General features: G+C 44.5%; 2 protein-coding genes across 2 annotated transcripts in view; one reads left to right on the top strand and one right to left on the bottom strand.

The window, feature by feature from the left end:
• The window catches only part of T265_01098 (hypothetical protein), a gene marked incomplete at both ends in the record, with an annotated part of 14,636 nt that extends 7,885 nt beyond the window's left edge, over window positions 1-6,751 (top strand). Inside the window, one exon of the mRNA XM_009165041.1 lies at window positions 6,414-6,751. Coding sequence (XP_009163305.1) covers window positions 6,414-6,751 — 338 coding nt within the window. The remainder of the gene's footprint in view (window positions 1-6,413) is intronic.
• The window catches only part of T265_01097 (hypothetical protein), a gene marked incomplete at both ends in the record, with an annotated part of 58,905 nt that overhangs the window by 3,999 nt on the left and 34,991 nt on the right, over window positions 1-19,915 (bottom strand). Inside the window, 3 exons of the mRNA XM_009165040.1 lie at window positions 13,527-13,828; window positions 16,970-17,223; window positions 17,989-18,135. Of these exons, the coding sequence (XP_009163304.1) occupies window positions 13,527-13,828; window positions 16,970-17,223; window positions 17,989-18,135 (703 nt within the window). The remainder of the gene's footprint in view (window positions 1-13,526; window positions 13,829-16,969; window positions 17,224-17,988; window positions 18,136-19,915) is intronic.

Raw genomic sequence — 19,915 nt, 5'->3', positions numbered from 1 at the left:
ACGAAACTGCGGCAGCTACAACCACGACGCGACGAGTACGCGGTTCTTACAGCTGACGATGATGATGATGATGATCTACTGATCAAAGTGTTTGCCTTGCAAGGAAGAGTAAGGTGTTTTGTTTGAAGAAACCCGTTGCACACTTTCTGATTAATTTCCTCTACTCGGACAGCTCGAAACATTGCGTCGCAGAAAGTCCAGATAGTGGTTACAACTTGGACTACTCTTGGATTCGACCCGAATAAGACGAATTAGTGTACTTTGAATTCGGAGCCATGCCCCCAATATACATCTTCAGTTAGGTCGCGCAGTCTCGTCTGTGGTATGCAGTGAAGAAATGCCGGTAAATATCAGATTTTGTTCGACACTCTGGACACCGAGATCAGCTCGGAATTTGATTCTCTTGCTTGGAGAATTCTATCACGGTTTTACTTGCGGATGTCCGTTGTTGAGAAGTCTGACTTTAGAGATGGCTAAAGAGGCTGTTCCAGCACCTGCCCACTGCACCAATCCTCGTCAAAGTGAAGCTGTTCAAAACTAAGTTCCGGTAAGTTGGACTAAGTGCAATCGATCCATATTTTGAATTCGAAAAGCATCGTCTACCTGCAGTATATTGTCATCCTCCATTTTTCAGAACCAATACAGGCAAACAATGGTAAAGTCAAAACGTCACGATTGGTACTTCAGTCTGAGCAGTCGTCACTAGAAAAGCCAGTCAACACGTGACCACGTAATGAGGCTTCCGTAGTTGAAGAATGATCCTCTATAAGTGAGAACTAATCACACTTCTTGACTGAACGGTTAAGTATTCAAACTACTAGCCGGGAGAACGCGGGTTCGATTTTTGTGGCATGATTCTTTATAAGAGTGTAGCAACTATGTGGTTGGCTGTTTTGTCCCCGAGTACAAGCGATTCTAACTTATTTACCTAACGATTTTATGTTTGGATTTCGGGAATTACAAGGATTTATCCGGACTGAGGAGAGAATACACATCTTATCGCGGGCAACCGAAGGAGGATAAACTTTCCTACATGCGGTATGACCGTCCTCCTTTTATCCCACGCCATATTGATGATTCATTGGGCATCACGTGGTCGCGTTGCATCAGACTGTCGAGACTCCTTCACGCCGATCGACACACATGTACAGTTACGTTCAAATGGGCTTCATGATAGGTTCGTTGGCTTTCTGAGTTTATTCAGCTAGTGGTAAATGTATTCGTCTATACTGGCAGTTCCAAAAATCAAGTTCGGACCCAGTTAACCGAAACTCAAAATTCCAACGAGAAGGCCAACTATCTGGATTGGACTCCGAGCCGCGACCGTTCACCTTTCTTGCTGTAACAGGTGGACTACCGTGGATGTTCACAGGTGCGCTTGAGTTATGAACTGATTCGCGAAGCCTCTGCCTTATGGTCGATACCTATCAGTGCGATTAGTATGCTCCGCGTGTCACCTCCCCAGTGCTCCCCGATACTCAAAACAAGTGTCGCAGAAATTAAACTAGAAACAAGTTCCAAAAGGCGTGGTCAAATGGGTCACGTGGGACCTTCACTTATGGCCTAAATACATGGGCTGTTTCAAGGCCAACAGTGGGGTCAGAATCACAAGTAATTTTTATTGCGGCAGCTGTGTAATAACAAATTGTTCACTGAATGTCCGACTAATATCTCAAGAACACCGAGGGTATACCCAGTGATACGAGAGAAGTCAGTCTATGCAAGTCCATGAGAAGGGTGAGTCTTAGTGCACCGAATGACGTTTTGAGGGGTGAATTAGAACAAAGCGTACTCGAAGTAGGCATGTGACTGCTATTTCTGGAATGTTTATGTGTGCCTGAATGCATGCCACGAGTGCCTCGTCCACTGTGAGCATACTATTGATGACAGCTCAATCGCTGTGGGTACCTACCGATTTGGCTCTTCTGAAACGGGGTACTCTTGAACGGAATGTGGAAGACACAGCTGGTGTTGTCCGTACGCTTAGTACGGTGTAAGTTTTGGGTGCAGGAGACTTGGCCTGAAATGCTCGAGAAGTACAATAGTTATTAGTTTTGAGGCTACCGACAATAATAGTACCAAAAAAGAGGAAGTGTTAATGCAGATCTTGGTAATATTTGGAGGGCTCCCATCGTCTACTAATAACATCTCAGTAGTATAAACTAAAGATAAAAATTTGAGGTTGTGGCTCTGTACGGTGTCTTCCGGACTACGAAATGGACGCAGCTCACAGCTGTCCACTGTTGAAGGCTGGCAAGTCGATGTACCCTTGAAGGAAAACACAACCTCAGTCTACTATGAATTTTTGACATCGCCTCGGTTGGTGACGAGAAATTTGCCTCCGAGCTGTCCAGTTTGGCGAACAGAACAGTAGGCACTGAGCTAGGAAAACACCTCTCGGTGTTTTGTGCACAGTGAATTAATTGACAGCCGTTATCCAGGACCACCTTCTACTTGCAGTTGTCCGTACGCTTAGTACGGTGTAAGTTTTGGGTGCAGGAGACTTGGCCTGAAATGCTCGAGAAGTACAATAGTTATTAGTTTTGAGGCTACCGACAATAATAGTACCAAAAAAGAGGAAGTGTTAATGCAGATCTTGGTAATATTTGGAGGGCTCCCATCGTCTACTAATAACATCTCAGTAGTATAAACTAAAGGTAAAAATTTGAGGTTGTGGCTCTGTACGGTGTCTTCCGGACTACGAAATGGACGCAGCTCACAGCTGTCCACTGTTGAAGGCTGGCAAGTCGATGTACCCTTGAAGGAAAACACAACCTCAGTCTACTATGAATTTTTGACATCGCCTCGGTTGGTGACGAGAAATTTGCCTCCGAGCTGTCCAGTTTGGCGAACAGAACAGTAGGCACTGAGCTAGGAAAACACCTCTCGGTGTTTTGTGCACAGTGAATTAGTTGACAGCCGTTATCCAGGACCACCGAACCTTCTACTGGTCCTTCCAGTCCCAAAATAGTTCGCAGGTTTTTTATTCAATGTAACATGTCTGAGGAACTATGGAATGAAAATTCATGCTCAATGTATATCCTGTTACGGTTTCGCGTTCGTTTTTTCGCAGGTCTTTTCACACTCGGACCCGTAATTGCTCCTGATTTCCTATTTGTGCGGTCAGTAAACGGCTTGAGGAAGGGCAGTCAGGAGCACCAAAACTTCGCAGGCGTAGAATCACATGCGGGGAAGCTACTCCTACATTTTGCGAGCCCCACATCATGAGCTGGGGTACTGGATGAAAGACAGGTTGTCCGTGCAGGCAACTTTTGAAAGTTCCAATATAATCACACAGGAATTTTAAAATAGCCCGATCAACACCTAACACAATCCCCTAGACTGTGAGACGTTAAATCTAAAATAATTGTAATTTGGTTGGTGGGGGAACTTTGAGCAACGTTTCTCGTGGTGATGTACCTGTTTATGATAGGATAGATATGACGATAGGATAGAAAACAGACAGCCAATCTTGTGACAGCACATGCACACTCATGCCAGATGCGTGACGCGACAAACCAACCAATCATGTGTGCGAATGCTTATTGGTTCATCGATTGGCTGTTGATCACCGTGCCTTGCGTTAATCATCCCTGATATTCGTCACTTATTACACAGTAACTTGGTGGTTTAGCAACTCACGGTGTCCCCACCCGTACGAGACGAAGTACCAGCAACCACTTGAAGTCATGACGTTTGGATATAAAGTTCGGACCAATAAAACCAAATTTGCAACAATCATAGATGATGATCACCTTTCGGAGAGATACAGTCCCCATTCGTTGTTCAGAACCATGCTCTATGTCTTTATATCTATCAATATTTTGTAACTTCTTTAGAAGCCTTCTGTCCACGTTGTGTTGTGAATTGGAAAAGGGAACGTTTTGGAGATAAAACTTGAGAGGGTCCTATGCTAACTGTGTAATGCTTTAGTTTCATACACCTATTCTGGACGGCGTTCTTATAAGACGAAGGTCTGTGAAAGTCAGCGTCACTGGAAAACGATGATTTGGCATTCTGTACCTGGCTCACATGAGCCTTTGTATTAGAGCAGAATTATATAGCGGACTAAGTCTTCAGAACTAACTGTGCTTAGAAAAAGCTTGGTCAGCCGAGCAAAGATGGGCTTACCATTTTGTGTTCTGCTGACTGTCTGAAAACTTTTGACCGAGACATCCAATGTGTGGCCAGTTTCTCATCATCAAAGTTGACCGGACACATGTTGTAGTGTCCGATTTGTATATTAATCGTCTGAAATCTACAACACGTGTAGGTTAACGGGCAACCGGATGTGAGACGGAAGTGCCACAGAATATGACGTCATTAATATCTTAATAACGTTCACCAAAGCGACTGAAGCGATTCCATTGCCTGCCATGCGTCCCCAGTCATTCAGAGTGAAATCTCTGTACAATGGACACCCTGACATAAGAATTTGCATCGTCCAACCAGCTGGATGCGTGGCGTTTGTGCTCTCATTGAAGTGGCTTCTAAGGTGGAGAAAAACAAATCTCATGTTACCACAACTCGCGAAAATCCGCTGGATGACGTCACCACGCACAGTCCTCTTCCAGAAAGGGCTCGTCAGGAAGACTCCACCACCTATAAAGTAGAGACCGCTTTTTTGGTATCCATGTGGAAATCGACTGGGAACACTCCGGATCTGTGGCTCACAAACGGAGAGAACTCACTCTTGGAAGTGGATTTTAGTGGTTCAGTGAGGACTAGTAACCTATAGAAAATAGATTTCCAACCTGATTTGTTCGATTTTTACACTTGTCCTTGTCACTTTTCGTTTTTGGTCTTCCAACCCATTGAATGTTAAGTCTTATGCTATCAACCACAGATTCGTAGTCAAGTGTGTATTGTCATTGTAAGAGATGGTTCAACCAGTTTTGTAACTTTTCAGTAAATTTTAACACCAGGAAAAAGGCAGAAAGTTGTCCAAGTGTTGAGCTTTTGGACAAAAGGTTGCTTTTAACTGTATGAATATTGTGGGAAAAAGTGAAAGGTCGCGGTGTATCGATACAACTTCATTTTTCATATCTCTGACTACAATATGTAGAGCGATCGACGTTACGACACCAACAAATTAAATTTGCTCATGGAAATTTCTCGGTCTTCACAGTATATCGCGACCCATAAAGAAGCCTAAATATTCGCATAAACGTAACGAATTTTTATGGGTGTTTTTTTTCTAAGGTGGCAACGTCGCCACAAACTTGGGACACAAACTCTGTGCTGTAATCGATCACATGTATCTTATCGCCCAAAGCAAGCCAGAAAACGCGCAGGTAAGGTCACGGTTGTATTGAGTACACGTGACCAGACAGGCTAGCCTCGCAGACTATTGAATCACGTATCCAGTCGACCCACAAACACTCCATGATAGACACGCAGGATAGACACGTACGCGTGCGAACCAATCGGACACGCACCCAATCAGCCTCCGATGGTGGAATGAAGAGCGGACACGCATGCGCACAACCTCTCTGACACACCGAAGCGGCTACCACGTGATCCTTCGCCGGTTGATGAGATAGGCCACTTGTGGGTGCAGAAAACGTATGGTACACGATTTTGTCCTTCAGTTTGTGTGCTATTTTATATATGTTTGCGGTGAAATTCACTCCAGGACACCAGCTGAAAGGACATTTGCCTTGTCATTTGAGTTAGGTGATCGAGCGAGATATGCTCCGAAACCTACCTGATCGATCGCGAAAAGTTAGTGGTCACGTTGCCAACAGTATTCAGAATTCCACTCCACAATATCAAACGGTCAGCCGGTCAGCCCCAGTTTGCGTGTACGACAGACCCGGACAGAAGACAACGGGCTGTCGTGGAGTCAAAAAGCAGACGTGACTGCTTAGGGTGGCCAAGTCGTTCTGTTCTGTTTTTGTTTACTCTTATTTATGACTTGTAATCGATTCTCTTATTATTGAGAATGAAGGGACGGAAACAAAATATGGACATCCCGTCCCAATCGTTATGCAACATTTTATTAGCGTATAATGACACTATTGATGTGATGTAAGAACGCCTATCGGCTAGACCTGATTGGGTCGGCCAGACTACGCGACGAGGGGAAGACCGAAGACCAAGAACACTGCGTTGCTGTTTGCCAGACGTACAGAGTTTGTGCGTTGATTTATAGGATGGTTAGTTGGCCCAATAAGGTCACTAACTTGGGTTCAAGCAGAACATAAGTGTGACGGAAACTCGGGGACTGCGCCTACCTGATGAGCTCCCAGAAGGTCGAAAGCGGTCGTGGGCTGTTGAAGAGGTTTCAGCAACCTCGTGAGTAGTTTTCTTTATGGGCACTAGCTTGTTCGTTCATGTCCATTCAACAGCGGCGTTGATGATGACCGGTGATGACCTTTGGGATACGTCGTTCTCTGCACATGTACTTTCAGATCCGGAAGAAATCCCATCACTTAACTTTGCCATCACTAAAGTCGTTTCGGGTCGTATGCACAGCCACTCCCTGCCCAATGCACATATGCTAGACGGAGGGGGCCAGTTGATGACTTGGATGGACCTGATGGAAGCCTTAGCGGTTGGAGGAAGAACTTTCCCAAATGAGCATGCTCAGAAACCGTCTGAAAAGACTGTTGCTTTAAGTCCTCGTACAGCTGAAGTTTACCTTGCCCCATTGTATCAACTGGTTCCAGCACTTATCGACCTAGAGTTCGCTTCGCTATCCAGTGATCCTACTATGGTTGAAATCAAGGCGGTTATCGTTGAGTTATGATCCTATGATCAGCTATGATCCTATCTGCGACGAACCGTATTGTATTAGGCCATGTTACACCTTTGTCCGTCAAAGAGAGTGCGTCGCTTTGATCAAAATGATGTCCACAGTTAAAAACTGCCGAAAAACCTGAAGAAGGATGCTTCTACCTTCCAGAATTTAAGAAGTGATGGCATGTAGCCTGCCCTTCGTGAACCCCCGGAGTCATCGTCAGCTTTAAATTGCATACATGCTAATTTGACTCATCCAACTATCAAATAATTCTTATGGTGTTTCGACAACCTGCCTTTTGGACAAAGTTTGACAGAATTTTCAAAGTCGAACAGTTTCAGTTTACCGCGGACCTTTAAGCGAAGTTTATATGTACGTTGAATTGCCTATATGAATGTCGAAAATGACCGCAGAATTGTGTGCTAGAGCGAGAAATAACGGGGGAAAATAGCATTTCTTGTATCCTACCATGTACTGTTACTTCGTGTTTCGTAATTCCAACCAAGGGGAAAGGTCACAAGCTCCCCAATATCTGATGTTGTCAGGACGGGCCCAGACATGGAAAAAATACATGTGCAGAATGATGTATCCCCAACATCACCATCGGTGCGACAAGTTCGGAAAGCAGGTGAGTTGGTGGCTCTCACCAAACACGCCTTACCAACATACGACCAGCGTAGTGGGCCTGAAATTGTTCACGACCGGAACACCGCCATTGGTTGTACGGAACCAACAAGTGAACGACCATAATTGTCCATTTAGCCATCCTATATATTAACGCAGAAGTTCTGTATGTTTGACCCGACAATAAAGCCGTGTCCCGAGTCCTCTGCCTTCTCATTATGGCGTAGTCTGACAGGCTCAGTGCAGGTGTAACCAATAGACGGCAACCCACAATACAACAGATGTCGACGAGAGCTAAATAGCACAATTCCTGCAAAAATATCGACTCGCACTTGAATGTGTACTACTCATAAGTAGTCTGTGTTCCCAAACGTTGAGAAGGAATAACATACTGCGGCATACAACAAGGGGGTTGAAAACCATTGCTATTACTCCATATTGAGCTACAACGTTGGTCGCTCAGGTGAGTTTGTTACCCACAACAGAGGCTGATACTGTGATCCTTATCTATTTTGAGTGTTTTCAACACTTTGGTCATGGAAATATATTACCACCATGTATGTTCTCCACTGAAGACCCTCTAGAAACCATGCAGGCACCCAGAGCTTACTTTGGGAATGCTCGTCCAACCATGTTAATTTTGACGACCTGTCGCACCAACATCAGGAGTGGACATGGCCTGGTTGCTAACTCCGTCACGTTTTAGTGGGGTGACAACAATCAGGGGGTACCTTTGTTGTTGCACCAACATCAGGAGTGGACATGGCCTGGTTGCTAACTCCGTCACGTTTTAGTGGGGTGACAACAATCAGGGGGTACCCTTTGTTGTTTCCTTTCTTTTCCATGAGCATAATATGGTTTACCATTTTTCCCACAAGGGATGTCCGTTAAGAAAGCTGAACCTGCCAATCGATCAGATCATTCTTTCGTTGACATAGAATGCATTTAAACATACGCGGAGAAGTGCGCGTTGTACGGGTCTGGGTAGAGGTTCACCCTTTCGACGAATATCTCATCTACTCTGATGAGTTGTGCGGCAGTTCTGCGGATGCTGTCTCCCTTATGAGTGAGGATGTTAAGCTTTAACCGTTATCTGGTTACCGCACTCTCCACGGTATCCGTTTCCCTAATAAAGTCAATTCCAACCAGTTTGGTTATCGCTGCAAAGTCATTCTGTAACAGATATGCCTGAAAAGTTTCTCGGCAACCGGGGAAGATGCTTCGTTGGAGCAATAAACTCCTTCGGAAGAACAGAAACCAATTTAACCAAATTTCAATGCGGAATGCGCATATTTACCCGTTTTCCGGTCAAGCATTCCTAGAGCTTCAGTTTTTCAAACGGAGGGCTAATCATTTCACTTGTGAGCGACTGGATTTAGGCACTTAATGATACTCTCCGTCCGATGAGAGATAATTTTTTTGTAAACTTATCACTGTGTTCCCATTGCTCTGCCACGCGCCGAAATCAAACACCTCTCTTACCTTCGGAAAGTTCGTGTTTATTTTCTCATCGAGTTAACTTTGAAGGAGTCTGGAAACGGTGAACTATTACGAAAGGGGACTCGTGTTTGAATGTAAGGACCAGTAATTTCATATATTTATATTCATTCTAACAAAACACTGGATCTCAGGAATCAGAGAAAAACAATGGCCAAATTGGGGGGTTATCTTAGCGCCACATCTATTTGATATAAATGTATCTACTCATAATTAATAAGTAGTGTAAATTGTTCGAAATCTTTGTAATGGAATGTAGCCGAGCCCAAAGAAAGCCCTGGAGATCGTGTATTGGTCACTCGAATGACAAATGTGTTACGTATATACAATGTATTCGTGGTCTCCATGGCAAGGAAAATGGATTTAGTCTTCTTCTGGCCCTGGCTTGTCGGTATTTCTCGGACACATGCAACAGACGTATACCTAGGAATCTCCTGGTGATCCCATACAGTATATCGCTTGATTTATTTTCAAAAATACTGGGCGATTTACACTTTGCTGGGACTCGCTTCGTCTCTTACTCTAAACAGCATGTCCTCGAATTTTCTCGGTGCATTTTTAAACGAGTAAGTAGATGCACACTGATGTCTCCTGAGAAATTTAGATGAAAAAAGTGGGAAGGGAAACAGTCGAATATGGGCTCAAGCTCAGAACAGAGCGGAACGCGCTACGATCTCGTCTGATTGTAAACTAAATGATGGTTGGTTGGGAAACGCCGACTTACTTACTTAGACTATACTGATGACTCAGTGATTATTCCTGGACGGCTGAATCCTGTTTTTGTACCATTCTCTAAACGGATAGACCAGACACAGGACTAACTGTGTGTGAGAACCATTCAAGAGTACGACGCATTTTCTCACCTACTCCTCTCTAGAAAGTCACCGAAATTCCCAGGACAGCATGCTGCCCCTTCTATCTTTTCTGGGGATGATTAGCTAAGTCGTCGGTTTTGAGTAGCGTTAGAACGGAAACGCAAGGCGACATTCGCGCAGGATGCCAAGCTGTGGAAAATCATAAACGATGAAATCACATGTCAATCTATTAAGTTTCTTCGTTAGTACTAAACAACCATTTTCATAGAGGAAACTACTCACAAGGTTCCTGGAAACTCTTCGACAGCCCATGACCGGTTTCGCCCTTCCATTTCGGGCACATCAGGTATGCGCAGTCCCCGACTTTCCATCAATCTTATGTTCTACTTGAACCTAAATTGGACCGTTTTCTAGAAATACACTCATTTGCAAATCAGTTTGGTTTTCACGAGAGACTCAACTGAATCTCTCGTTTATGATATTTTACAACTGAATGTGCTGCACACAGGCCGTCTCATGATTCAGTTGGCACGATATTCGAGATATCGCAGTATATTTTCATGAAGAAAACTACTCACAAGATTGCTGGAAACTTTTCGACAGACCACGACCGGTTTTGCCTTTCTGCTTCCGGCTCATCAGCTAGGCGCAGTCTCCGAGTTCCCGTCAACCTTATGTTCTACTTGAACCATTTCTTTCTGCATACGTTCAAGTTGGTTTTTGACCAGCGAACAAGGATGCCAGAACTCAACAGGTTGCTGAAAACTCTTCGATGACCACCTTATGAGTAGTGTGCTACGTCTAGACGAGAACGATTAATGATAACTCAAATATCACGCGGAATGAAACATGATGCAGCTGAAGCGGACCCTCATAAACGAGCGCTTCAGATAGATTCATTTGACTGTATTGTCAAAACAAAATTCACCTGCAAATGAGAGAATTAATCGAAACCTGCCTGTCCAATTTGGGTTCAAGTAGAACATAGAATTGACGGAAACTCGGAGCCTCAAGAAGAACAAAACTAGTCGTCGGATGTAGATGAGTTTTAAGCAAACTTGTGAGTAGTATGTTACATCTAGAGAACAACACGAGCGTTTATCCAAACCAGCCTCAACCAAACGAGGTTAAAATCAACTGAGGAAGCGGCAAATTTATTGACCAACTTTTCTGCGTGACCGTCCCAGGGATCCTTGCAAGATAGCGACGTCTACCCGACACTGGCGAAAGAGTATTCTGTTGAAGTACCGTTGAAAAACTCAAGATGAATATGGGTTGTAAAACCATGTGTATGGGGTCATTAATCTGAAAATTATTCGGACTGAAAACTACGCCCTCGCAAACTATGCCGGGGCAATGACTAGCGACAGACTTAAAATACGAGAAGTAGAAAGGAATAAGCAAACGGGTAGCTTTAAGTTTTGGTGTCTGGTAGATCACTTGGACCTGCATGTAAGGCCAGACAACAAAAGAAGCAAATGTTTCAACAAAGTGACCGTCGAAACGTAGACACTCGCTAAATCTAGGTTAGTGTGTACAAACGTCCCACCACTGCGACTTTTATGTGTGGTTTTGAATGGCATTCGAAAGACGCATGCCCTTTGTCCAAGGTCACGGTGGTCCTTAACATGCGCGTGACGACGTGAGTAAGAAAGAGAATTCGGTTGATGATCATGTCTCTGAATACTAAGCGAGGATCTATCCAATACTCAAATTCGGCTTCAACGTTCAAACTCTTTGAATACTCGGTATGACTGACCATGAGGGACTTTGAGTGCCGTCTGTTCTACGTCTGGTTACCAGTGTTTTGCGAACTGAGTTATCTGTGCAACACAAGATGATAACCTTGTAACTAACTATTGTGGGTTGCCGTCTGTTGGTTACACCTGCACTGAGCCTGTCAGACTACGCCATAATGAGAAGACAGAGAACTCGGGACACGGCTTTATTGTCGGGTCAAACATACAGAACTTCTGCGTTAATATATGGGATGGCTAAATGGCCAATTATGGTCGTTCACTTGTTGGTTCCGTACAACCAATGGCGGTGTTCCGGTCGTGAACAATTTCAGGCCCACTACGCTGGTCGTATGTTGCTAAGCCGTGTTTGATGAGAACCGCGAACGCACCAGCTTTCCGGACGTGTCGTACGACGGTGACCTTGGAAATGCGTCACTCTCTGCGCATGTGCATTTTCAATGTCTGGGCGCCTCCTAACACTTGTGTACGAAAGGTGTCCATTGTTTGCCGGCGGCTAGACGCAGACCCAAAATTTCTCTGAAACCGTGACTCGAAGGAGGAAAACTATGACATAAAGTTTTAACATTTATGGTAATTTTTTCGGGCGTATGAGATCTTCCCAAACGGCCGCAGTCTTGTTGGAAGTTGTTTAAATCTACTCAATCCCCACGATATTCAAGGCCCACAATATTCATATTTTAATGGCTGCTATGGCTGAGCACGTGAATGCGGAGGATGATTTTGTGGAGAATTTAGCTCGTCAAAGTTTTTTCTCATTCAATGCATTTCAAGTCGCTTTAAAAGAGTACCAGGCAAAACATTACGTTGTTTTCGTCCGTATAAACTTCAAAAAGAGAAGCAATTTGCTACTTTTGTATGAAAAAGCCTTCTACCGTTGCAGCAGACATCCCTGCAGACGAAGCAGAAGCTGTGGAACTCGTCGCACCTAGTAGGCTCATGGTTGATTGTGTGTACGTTGTAGCACACGTCGTACTGATTGTCCGGCAAGGTTCCACGTTCGCCGGTACCATGACTGCTTGAGGGTTATTTCCTAATACCTGGAGCACAACCATCCACGCAGCAAGTTTAGTTTTGACAGGCTCCCCATCAACCGGCGACTGACAAATGATTAATTAAAGGAATGATCTACCTTTTTGAAATACGGTGCTCCGTCATCGCAGATTCGCCAGTACGTCGCCGACCACTTTGGAAATGTACGTACTATGAAGGATGTGCGTAACTTTCGCGTCAAATGTCAACCCCCATTGTTAAGTAAGACGTTGATTACTTTTTAGTCGGTTTCTTAGATGACATGTCGTCCATCATAGCAAAGTTTCGAGAGTGCGGTCGCGTGCTGCTGGTGGAATCAGGGGGTGGCAAATATAGTCACCTGTGCTTTTCTCGAACGCAGCAGATAGCACTCTTTAGTCTTTTCCCAGACGTTCTAAACGTTGATGCTACACACGGTACTAACCGTTTTGGTCCCTGACGTTCGCTGTTAAGTTACAAGCTCTATACATTCCTTGTGACAGATAGCATGGGGATCGATCGACCCGTAATGTATTCCTTTGTCGAAAGCGAGCATTTTGCGCCATTGCGCAAGCTGTTCAGCTTGTTCAATGGTATGATGGGTGGATAATATCCAGTCAAAAACAAAATGACTTCGCAGATGCGAGCTGTAAAAGCTGTATTTGGCTGCGACATAATACTGTGCTATTTTCACGCATGGCAAGCCATCCGGAAGCATGTATGTTTCATAGCTTTGATGTAACTTTTGCAGACAATTTCCAACCGCAGTCGACACATTTTACCGCATGGCTCGCTTTGATAATGCAGCTGAATAAGTGACTGTGCACCAAACACTAATCGCATAGATTTGCAAATCTTAAGGCGAGCAGATCCCAGTTTTGTCTCTTATTTGACTGCCAACTGGCTCCACACCACTCGAAAGTGGGCCATTCATGCACAACGTGGGTCGCTACATTGGTACCGTTATTGCTGCGGCAATGTACTGCCCGCTGTGTGGAGAAAATCTTCAGGCGCGTCCACCAAGTGAGTGCACATGTATAAATTCAGCTATACCCATTAGTTGCCCATCAGTCTACCTACCGTTCAGCTAAAAGAGCTTGCTTTGATGTTGATCTTGATCGGTCCAAGGAGGACGAGCCGAGTCTGCCCTGTAAGAAATTCGCAATAAAATTGTTTTGTCCAATTTCGGAGTTGATGGAGACCGGTAATTTGAGGCCTAATTTCCTAGCATACGCTTTGCAGACCTCGCTTTCGAATCCCGTGATGACGAGGAATTCATGTGATTGTAGCTCGAAGGCCTCAAACGCCGAACCAGTGAACCCATGGCAATCCGTAACGACTGTACATTTATCCCTCATCTCGGCAATGGGAATTATGAACCGCTAGGTAAGCAAACAAATAAAATTCAATTACATCCAGATGCTTAAATGCTGTTCCCGAAGGTTAATTGCTTGCCCATTTTCCGTTTCAGAATCCTTGTCCCGTGAAGTGGATCTTAAGAAAATGAAAAATGGAGCGACTACCAATTAAGCTTGTATCAGTGATGCCAGTGAATAAAATGCAACTCGCCAATGGCGTTTTATTAAATTCATGGCGGGCGCATTATCAACGCGTGGAGTTATGAGTATGGAGCGCCGTCGTTGGCGATTGTATTACGTTGCCGTGCATAGGTGAGGCCCCATTATCTGCGTCGCGAATAGCAGTTACGCTAAGTAGCCGAGGTGAACGACAGCTCATTGTTTCGGGTAATGGAGGGAGTGGTTGAGGGGGTACAATCAAGAGTAGGATTTGGGAGCGCGCTATCAAAATGGGTGGTGATTGCATTTTGACAGGCGATGACCACCGTTGATCGTTGGGTTAGTCTATTATGTGTTGTCGGGGCATTATGGTTAGCTACGAGCATGTGTGCGGGCCTGGCAGTTACTATAGGTAGTCACGTAGGTTACGTCAAATACAGTTGCGATGTTTACTGAAGGTAGCAAACATAAACGGCATCGAGTAAGTATGAGTATGACGATGAATAGCCAAGTTAGGTGACTTCGAGTACAGTTGTGAGTATAACAGGCTGTCAGATTATGCTATCACTCATAGTTGAGTCCCTGTTTATACTGGTCGGCATATATATTAGAGTGATGTTAACAGTAGGTAGCGAAGATAAGCGGCGTCGCGTATAGTATGAAAGACCATCAGCTTTATGCTAAGCGTTGCACATAGACTCAGTTGCTGCAATTACGATAAGCAGCCAGAGTAGGCGATGTCAAGTGCGGTTACGAGTATGACGGGCAGCCGTTGGTCGGTAAGACGTCACGCATAGCCCAGGCCTATTAACCAGCGTCGCATATAGGCACTGGCCTACCAGTTTCAATAAGTAGTCAAGGTAGACGATATCGCGTACAGTTTTGAGTATTTGGTTAATCGGTCGCCATTAGATTAGGTATGTATGTACAAGGACACTGACTCAACAGGTACGATCAATAGCCAAGTTAGATAACCTCGAGTACAGTTGTGTGTATAACAGGCTGTCATATGTAGCTATCATGCATAGCTGAGGCCTTATTTTTACGGGTCAGCACATAAATTACACTGATGGTTACTTTAGCTAGCGAAGACAAGCGGGATCGCGTATAGTTAACGGTATACGAGACCGTCATTGACAATCGGATTATGTTACTGTTCATAGGTGCAGTCTCATTATCAACGTTGCACATAAACGTGGGCCAAGCAGTTACAACAAGTATTCGAGATAAGTGAACACCAATAGAGATACGAGTACAAGGGACCTTCGCTGCTCATTGGATTGGGCTGCCGCGCATATGTGGGGAACCTCAATTAGCGTCGCACACAGACACGGATCCAGCAGCTAAAATAGGTAGTCGAGGTGAGTGATAACGGCTATCGTCATCATGGTGACTGCTTTATGGTTGGTGGTCACCACCTACAGAACGTCATAGTTATAATAGGAAAGACGCCCACAGCATTCTGTTAACACTGTATTATCTAAAAGCTAGTTGTGCATATCTGGGGAAGGGGATCGTCCGCAGATGTCCCTCGCACTGCCACTGCAAGTTTGTGCTGTTATCTAACCTTATTGCACTTAATGGAACATGAGATCCATGGGGAAAATTTGTTATGAGCAGGTTCACCAAACGAAAATATCCCATTTGTTAAATCTGAGGTATCTAAAACAAACAAACGCCTGCGACTGAACCTATGAGGTGGCACTTGCATTAAATACTCTTGAGATGTTACTTCATTCTTCAGTAGCACCGAAGAACGCCAAAATATGCTAAAGTGCGATTTCGTGTTTTATGTCGTGTAAACCGGCAAAAAATGCAAATCGGCGATGGTCAATGACCTTGACATTTCGCTCACTTAAACAAAAGGCTACGTGCAACGTGTCACGGGAAGGTGCAAATTGATCAGACTAACTTTCCATTAAAATAGCAACTTCGAAAACCCTTAAGTTTCGGCGAACTCAATTTGGGTGTGTCAATAGCCTGCGGCCCATTGTTTGCTCCAAAATAAAACACCAATGACCAGTGCTGTCACTCGTAACGTGTCCCTGTGACCGTAAGTCCCATACCTGCGTTGATTTGTGGCTGCGCTACAGCGGAACACCAACTGCCATGGTCTGAACTTTGTCCTACATGTGTATTTGACCCATGCCGAAAAGCCGAGCACCGCTGTTTCATTCCTATCAGCAGTGCGAATCTCGATGGATTTTGAAACCTTGCAGACAGACACTGGCTTTCACTCAGGCTGTCCGAATCTAGACTTCTCATTTCAAGGCCAACTCAAAAGCCAATCACTACTTTTGGATAGAAGAGGATGTCACCGGAAATTCTTGAAGAGAATCAGCAAATCTGTCGTGGCTGATTAGATGTGGCACACATGTATGTCCACGTGTCCGTTAGCACACAAGACAGTTGCTGTGTGGTGCCTAATCAGAGTTGTGTACTTATCTTTGCATAGCGGACCTGTACACAATGCCCTCATGACCTTGTATACGTATTTTCCAAGTTATCTTCGAGCAAGTCCCGCAACTAAGTTGTGAGGTCATTCACCTTATCCATTACAACTCCATTCAATGAGCATAGGTCTGAGCGATTTTGCACAGTAGGCGACGCAGCTTATGGTACATTTTGTATACATCGGTAGTTGTGTCAACTCTCACGGAAGTGTCTGAGGATATCAATGCATGGATACCAAAGACCCGAATCACGTTAACTAATTTGTGTCACTTGTGGTGCCACTAAAAGGATCTCAAGGGGGCGAGTGTGCCAGGCAAGAGTAACGGCTGTATTGTAGCACGTTATTGTGTCGTGGCCTCTGCGGACAGATAGTGTAACGAGCAGCAAAACAAAGTCGGAGCTAAGTTTCTACACGGTACTATTCACGTAATACATAAATTCACAAATTATACAAACCTCGACAATAGAGGCTCATCAGCAACAAGTGGTCCACTTGGATTAGAGAAGTACGAATCAAAGGAGCAAAAATGATAACACGTAAGACAGCCACACGCGTGCAAAATCGGCCACATTATCACCATCATCGTCATCATCACCACAATCATCATCATCACCATCATTATCATCCTCATCATTATCTTCGTCATTCTCCTCCTCCTCCTCCTCGTCATCATCATCATCACGATCACCATCATCATCATCATCACCATCATCATCATCATCATCACCATCATCATCATCATCATCATCATCATCATCGTCATCATCATCATCATCATTATCATCATCATCATCATCCTCATCATCTTCATCGACAGCACCACATCAGTGTTCAACACCGTTGCTACGCTGGCCTATTGTAGGATCCGTAAATAAGACTTCCACAAATCCCCAAACCAGCCACAACTGGGGGATTTTACAGTGATTTCATCACACATAAATCTATCGAGACCACTGAAACTGCTAGTCGGAAGATTTAGTACTTCCTTGAATTGCGCGTCTCAGATTCAAAACTTTTACAGTAATAAGCAAAACTTGGCACTGCCGAAAGATGACATGATTTTTTTAGACATTGTCTTGTGCTCCGTGAAATTTTGGTACATCTGTAAAACTGCTCGAACGAAACGGGCAGTGAAGTTTCACCGCCCAGCTTGGAATTCGCGTTATTAGTGCAGTTGAAAGGCAGGTAATAGATTGGAAGTTGTGGAGATTGCGTCCTGTAAGTGAAGCACTGCTGATGAGCTCTAATATGAGCAAAACTCGAGTCCACTGGTTCCCTTTGGTGTGGACTCACCGGAATAATTACGCCAGAACAGGAACACGGTCGTTCAAAATACAAAACAATCTGTACTGACTGGACACATCCGAATACGAATCGCATTTGCCCGCTTTGATAATATCATAAGATAACTTTGGATTACCGTCAACTCCATATAGGAACGAGCTAAACAGAAAGGGATCATCCCCTCTGAAAGCTATGTTTGCCTCCATTTGCAACAAGTTGAATGACATCACTATCGATTACCCAAGACACAGGCCACCACATATGAGAAACAGATTCCCTAACTAACCCACCAATGCAGCGATCCGTCCCACAGAGATCAGAATATCGAAGGGTTGTAGATGGTCTCTTCTAGAGGCTTCTCCAAGAGCGTGGTGCCCGTACACCAATTCATGGCTCATGCGAGACGCCCCATGGGTCTCCTCTGGTAGAATTACTGTAATACAAAGATCGCTGATAAAATTGTGCGCCTTTAAACATAAACGTAGCTATTTTCTCAAGGGAAGCTACTCACCAGATTGCTGATAACTCTTCGGCAACCCACGACCGATTTACAACCGTGATTTTCGCGATCGCGCCATGCAAATTGCAAGGCGGATCATTCTATCCTGAGGTTAGTTTCGGAATGGACATGACATATGGAAATAGTCAGTCCTTAGCTCACCACTAAGGATTGTTTAACGAAAAGTCAGGCCGCAAATACATTGTGTATTGTCGAGTGAAATGAGTGTGATCGATGAAGTTTCTGCCAGGCAGACCCTAGTAAGCGACGTGACAGAGTAACCTGCTGGCGAACAGACCGGCTAACCCTGTTGGCTATGCAGGTGTCATCTGTTAAATCAAAAACGAACACTCACCAACTGCCTCTGATGTAACATTTTCTGGTTGCATATTTGGCACCAACTCACGCACTGACTTGACTGTAGCTTCGATGTGAATAGTGCAAGATTTTTCTTTATCCTCGTTCGCTAGCATTGTTTTAGTGTTAGTTGCAGAACAGTCGTTTCTGAGGACGAAGTTAATTCTTGATCGGAGCTGAGGCGGCCATTTTGCAGCGTATTCAGCTAAAAAGCTACATCGGTAATGAAAGAATAAGCTGAGAATTAGTTCAGTTTCCTGTCAAATCCGGATCCGCTTGAAAATGAGTGAACTTTTAGAATCTGTGAGTAGCTCAGGGAAGAATGATTATGCAGGATAAGTGAGACTTCCAGCATGAAAAGGTGTCGAGAAGTCAGCGTTCGCTAGCATTGTTTTAGTGTTAGTTGCAGAACAGTCGTTTCTGAGGACGAAGTTAATTCTTGATCGGAGCTGAGGCGGCCATTTTGCAGCGTATTCAGCTAAAAAGCTACATCGGTAATGAAAGAATAAGCTGAGAATTAGTTCAGTTTCCTGTCAAATCCGGATCCGCTTGAAAATGAGTGAACTTTTAGAATCTGTGAGTAGCTCAGGGAAGAATGATTATGCAGGATAAGTGAGACTTCCAGCATGAAAAGGTGTCACTCGAAAAGTCAGTCAACGCCTGAATGATGTGAATTTCTAAACTCGAGAATAAGTGTTGCTATATTATACATAACTGGGATTCGATTGTACGGACCGAGAAGCTCTGACAGGCGGGTCAGCTGAACAACACAACCAGAAGAGTTACTGGGTCATCTTTCGAGCCGTCCCTAAATTAATCACATTGCTCAAGCGTGGACACAATCGATGATTCAAGTGCGTTCAGTACGTTCTGGTGGATTGGTGGAAACACTCTCGCCTCACATTTCAGACGTCCAGAGTTCAAACTCTGACAAGGTCAAGGATATGTACAGTTGATAAGTGCAAGGCTTGAGGCCGGTACTTGTCTTTTTGGCGTGAATTCGCCAGAATAATTGCGCCGGGACATAAGCAAAGTGAACCCGAATTCTACAACTCTTGCAGCCATCTATAACTAAGCTGATAGTTTATTCATAAGGCGTGGAAACACAAAGAGAGTCTGAGAACCATAGTGGCAAGAATACACTCTTTCGTAGGACCGTAATGGATTATACCATAATCCCCGTCGGCTATTTCACACCAAGGCGGGGACCCATTGGACTAACTTTTCGCTTTTCTTAGAGCTCATCAGTAGTGTATACAATTTAGGGGCAGTGAATTTGAAGTCCGATATGCAAGGCTGTTCCAGCGCCTCGATGCGCCTCCAATCAGGACTTGCTACTCAGACAGCCCACAGATTC

Source organism: Opisthorchis viverrini (assembly GCF_000715545.1).
Source record: "Opisthorchis viverrini unplaced genomic scaffold opera_v5_11, whole genome shotgun sequence".
Taxonomy (NCBI): Eukaryota; Metazoa; Platyhelminthes; class Trematoda; order Opisthorchiida; family Opisthorchiidae; genus Opisthorchis; species Opisthorchis viverrini.
The sequence above is the reverse complement of the archived record's forward strand: the minus strand, read 5'-3'. Positions and strand labels throughout refer to the sequence as shown.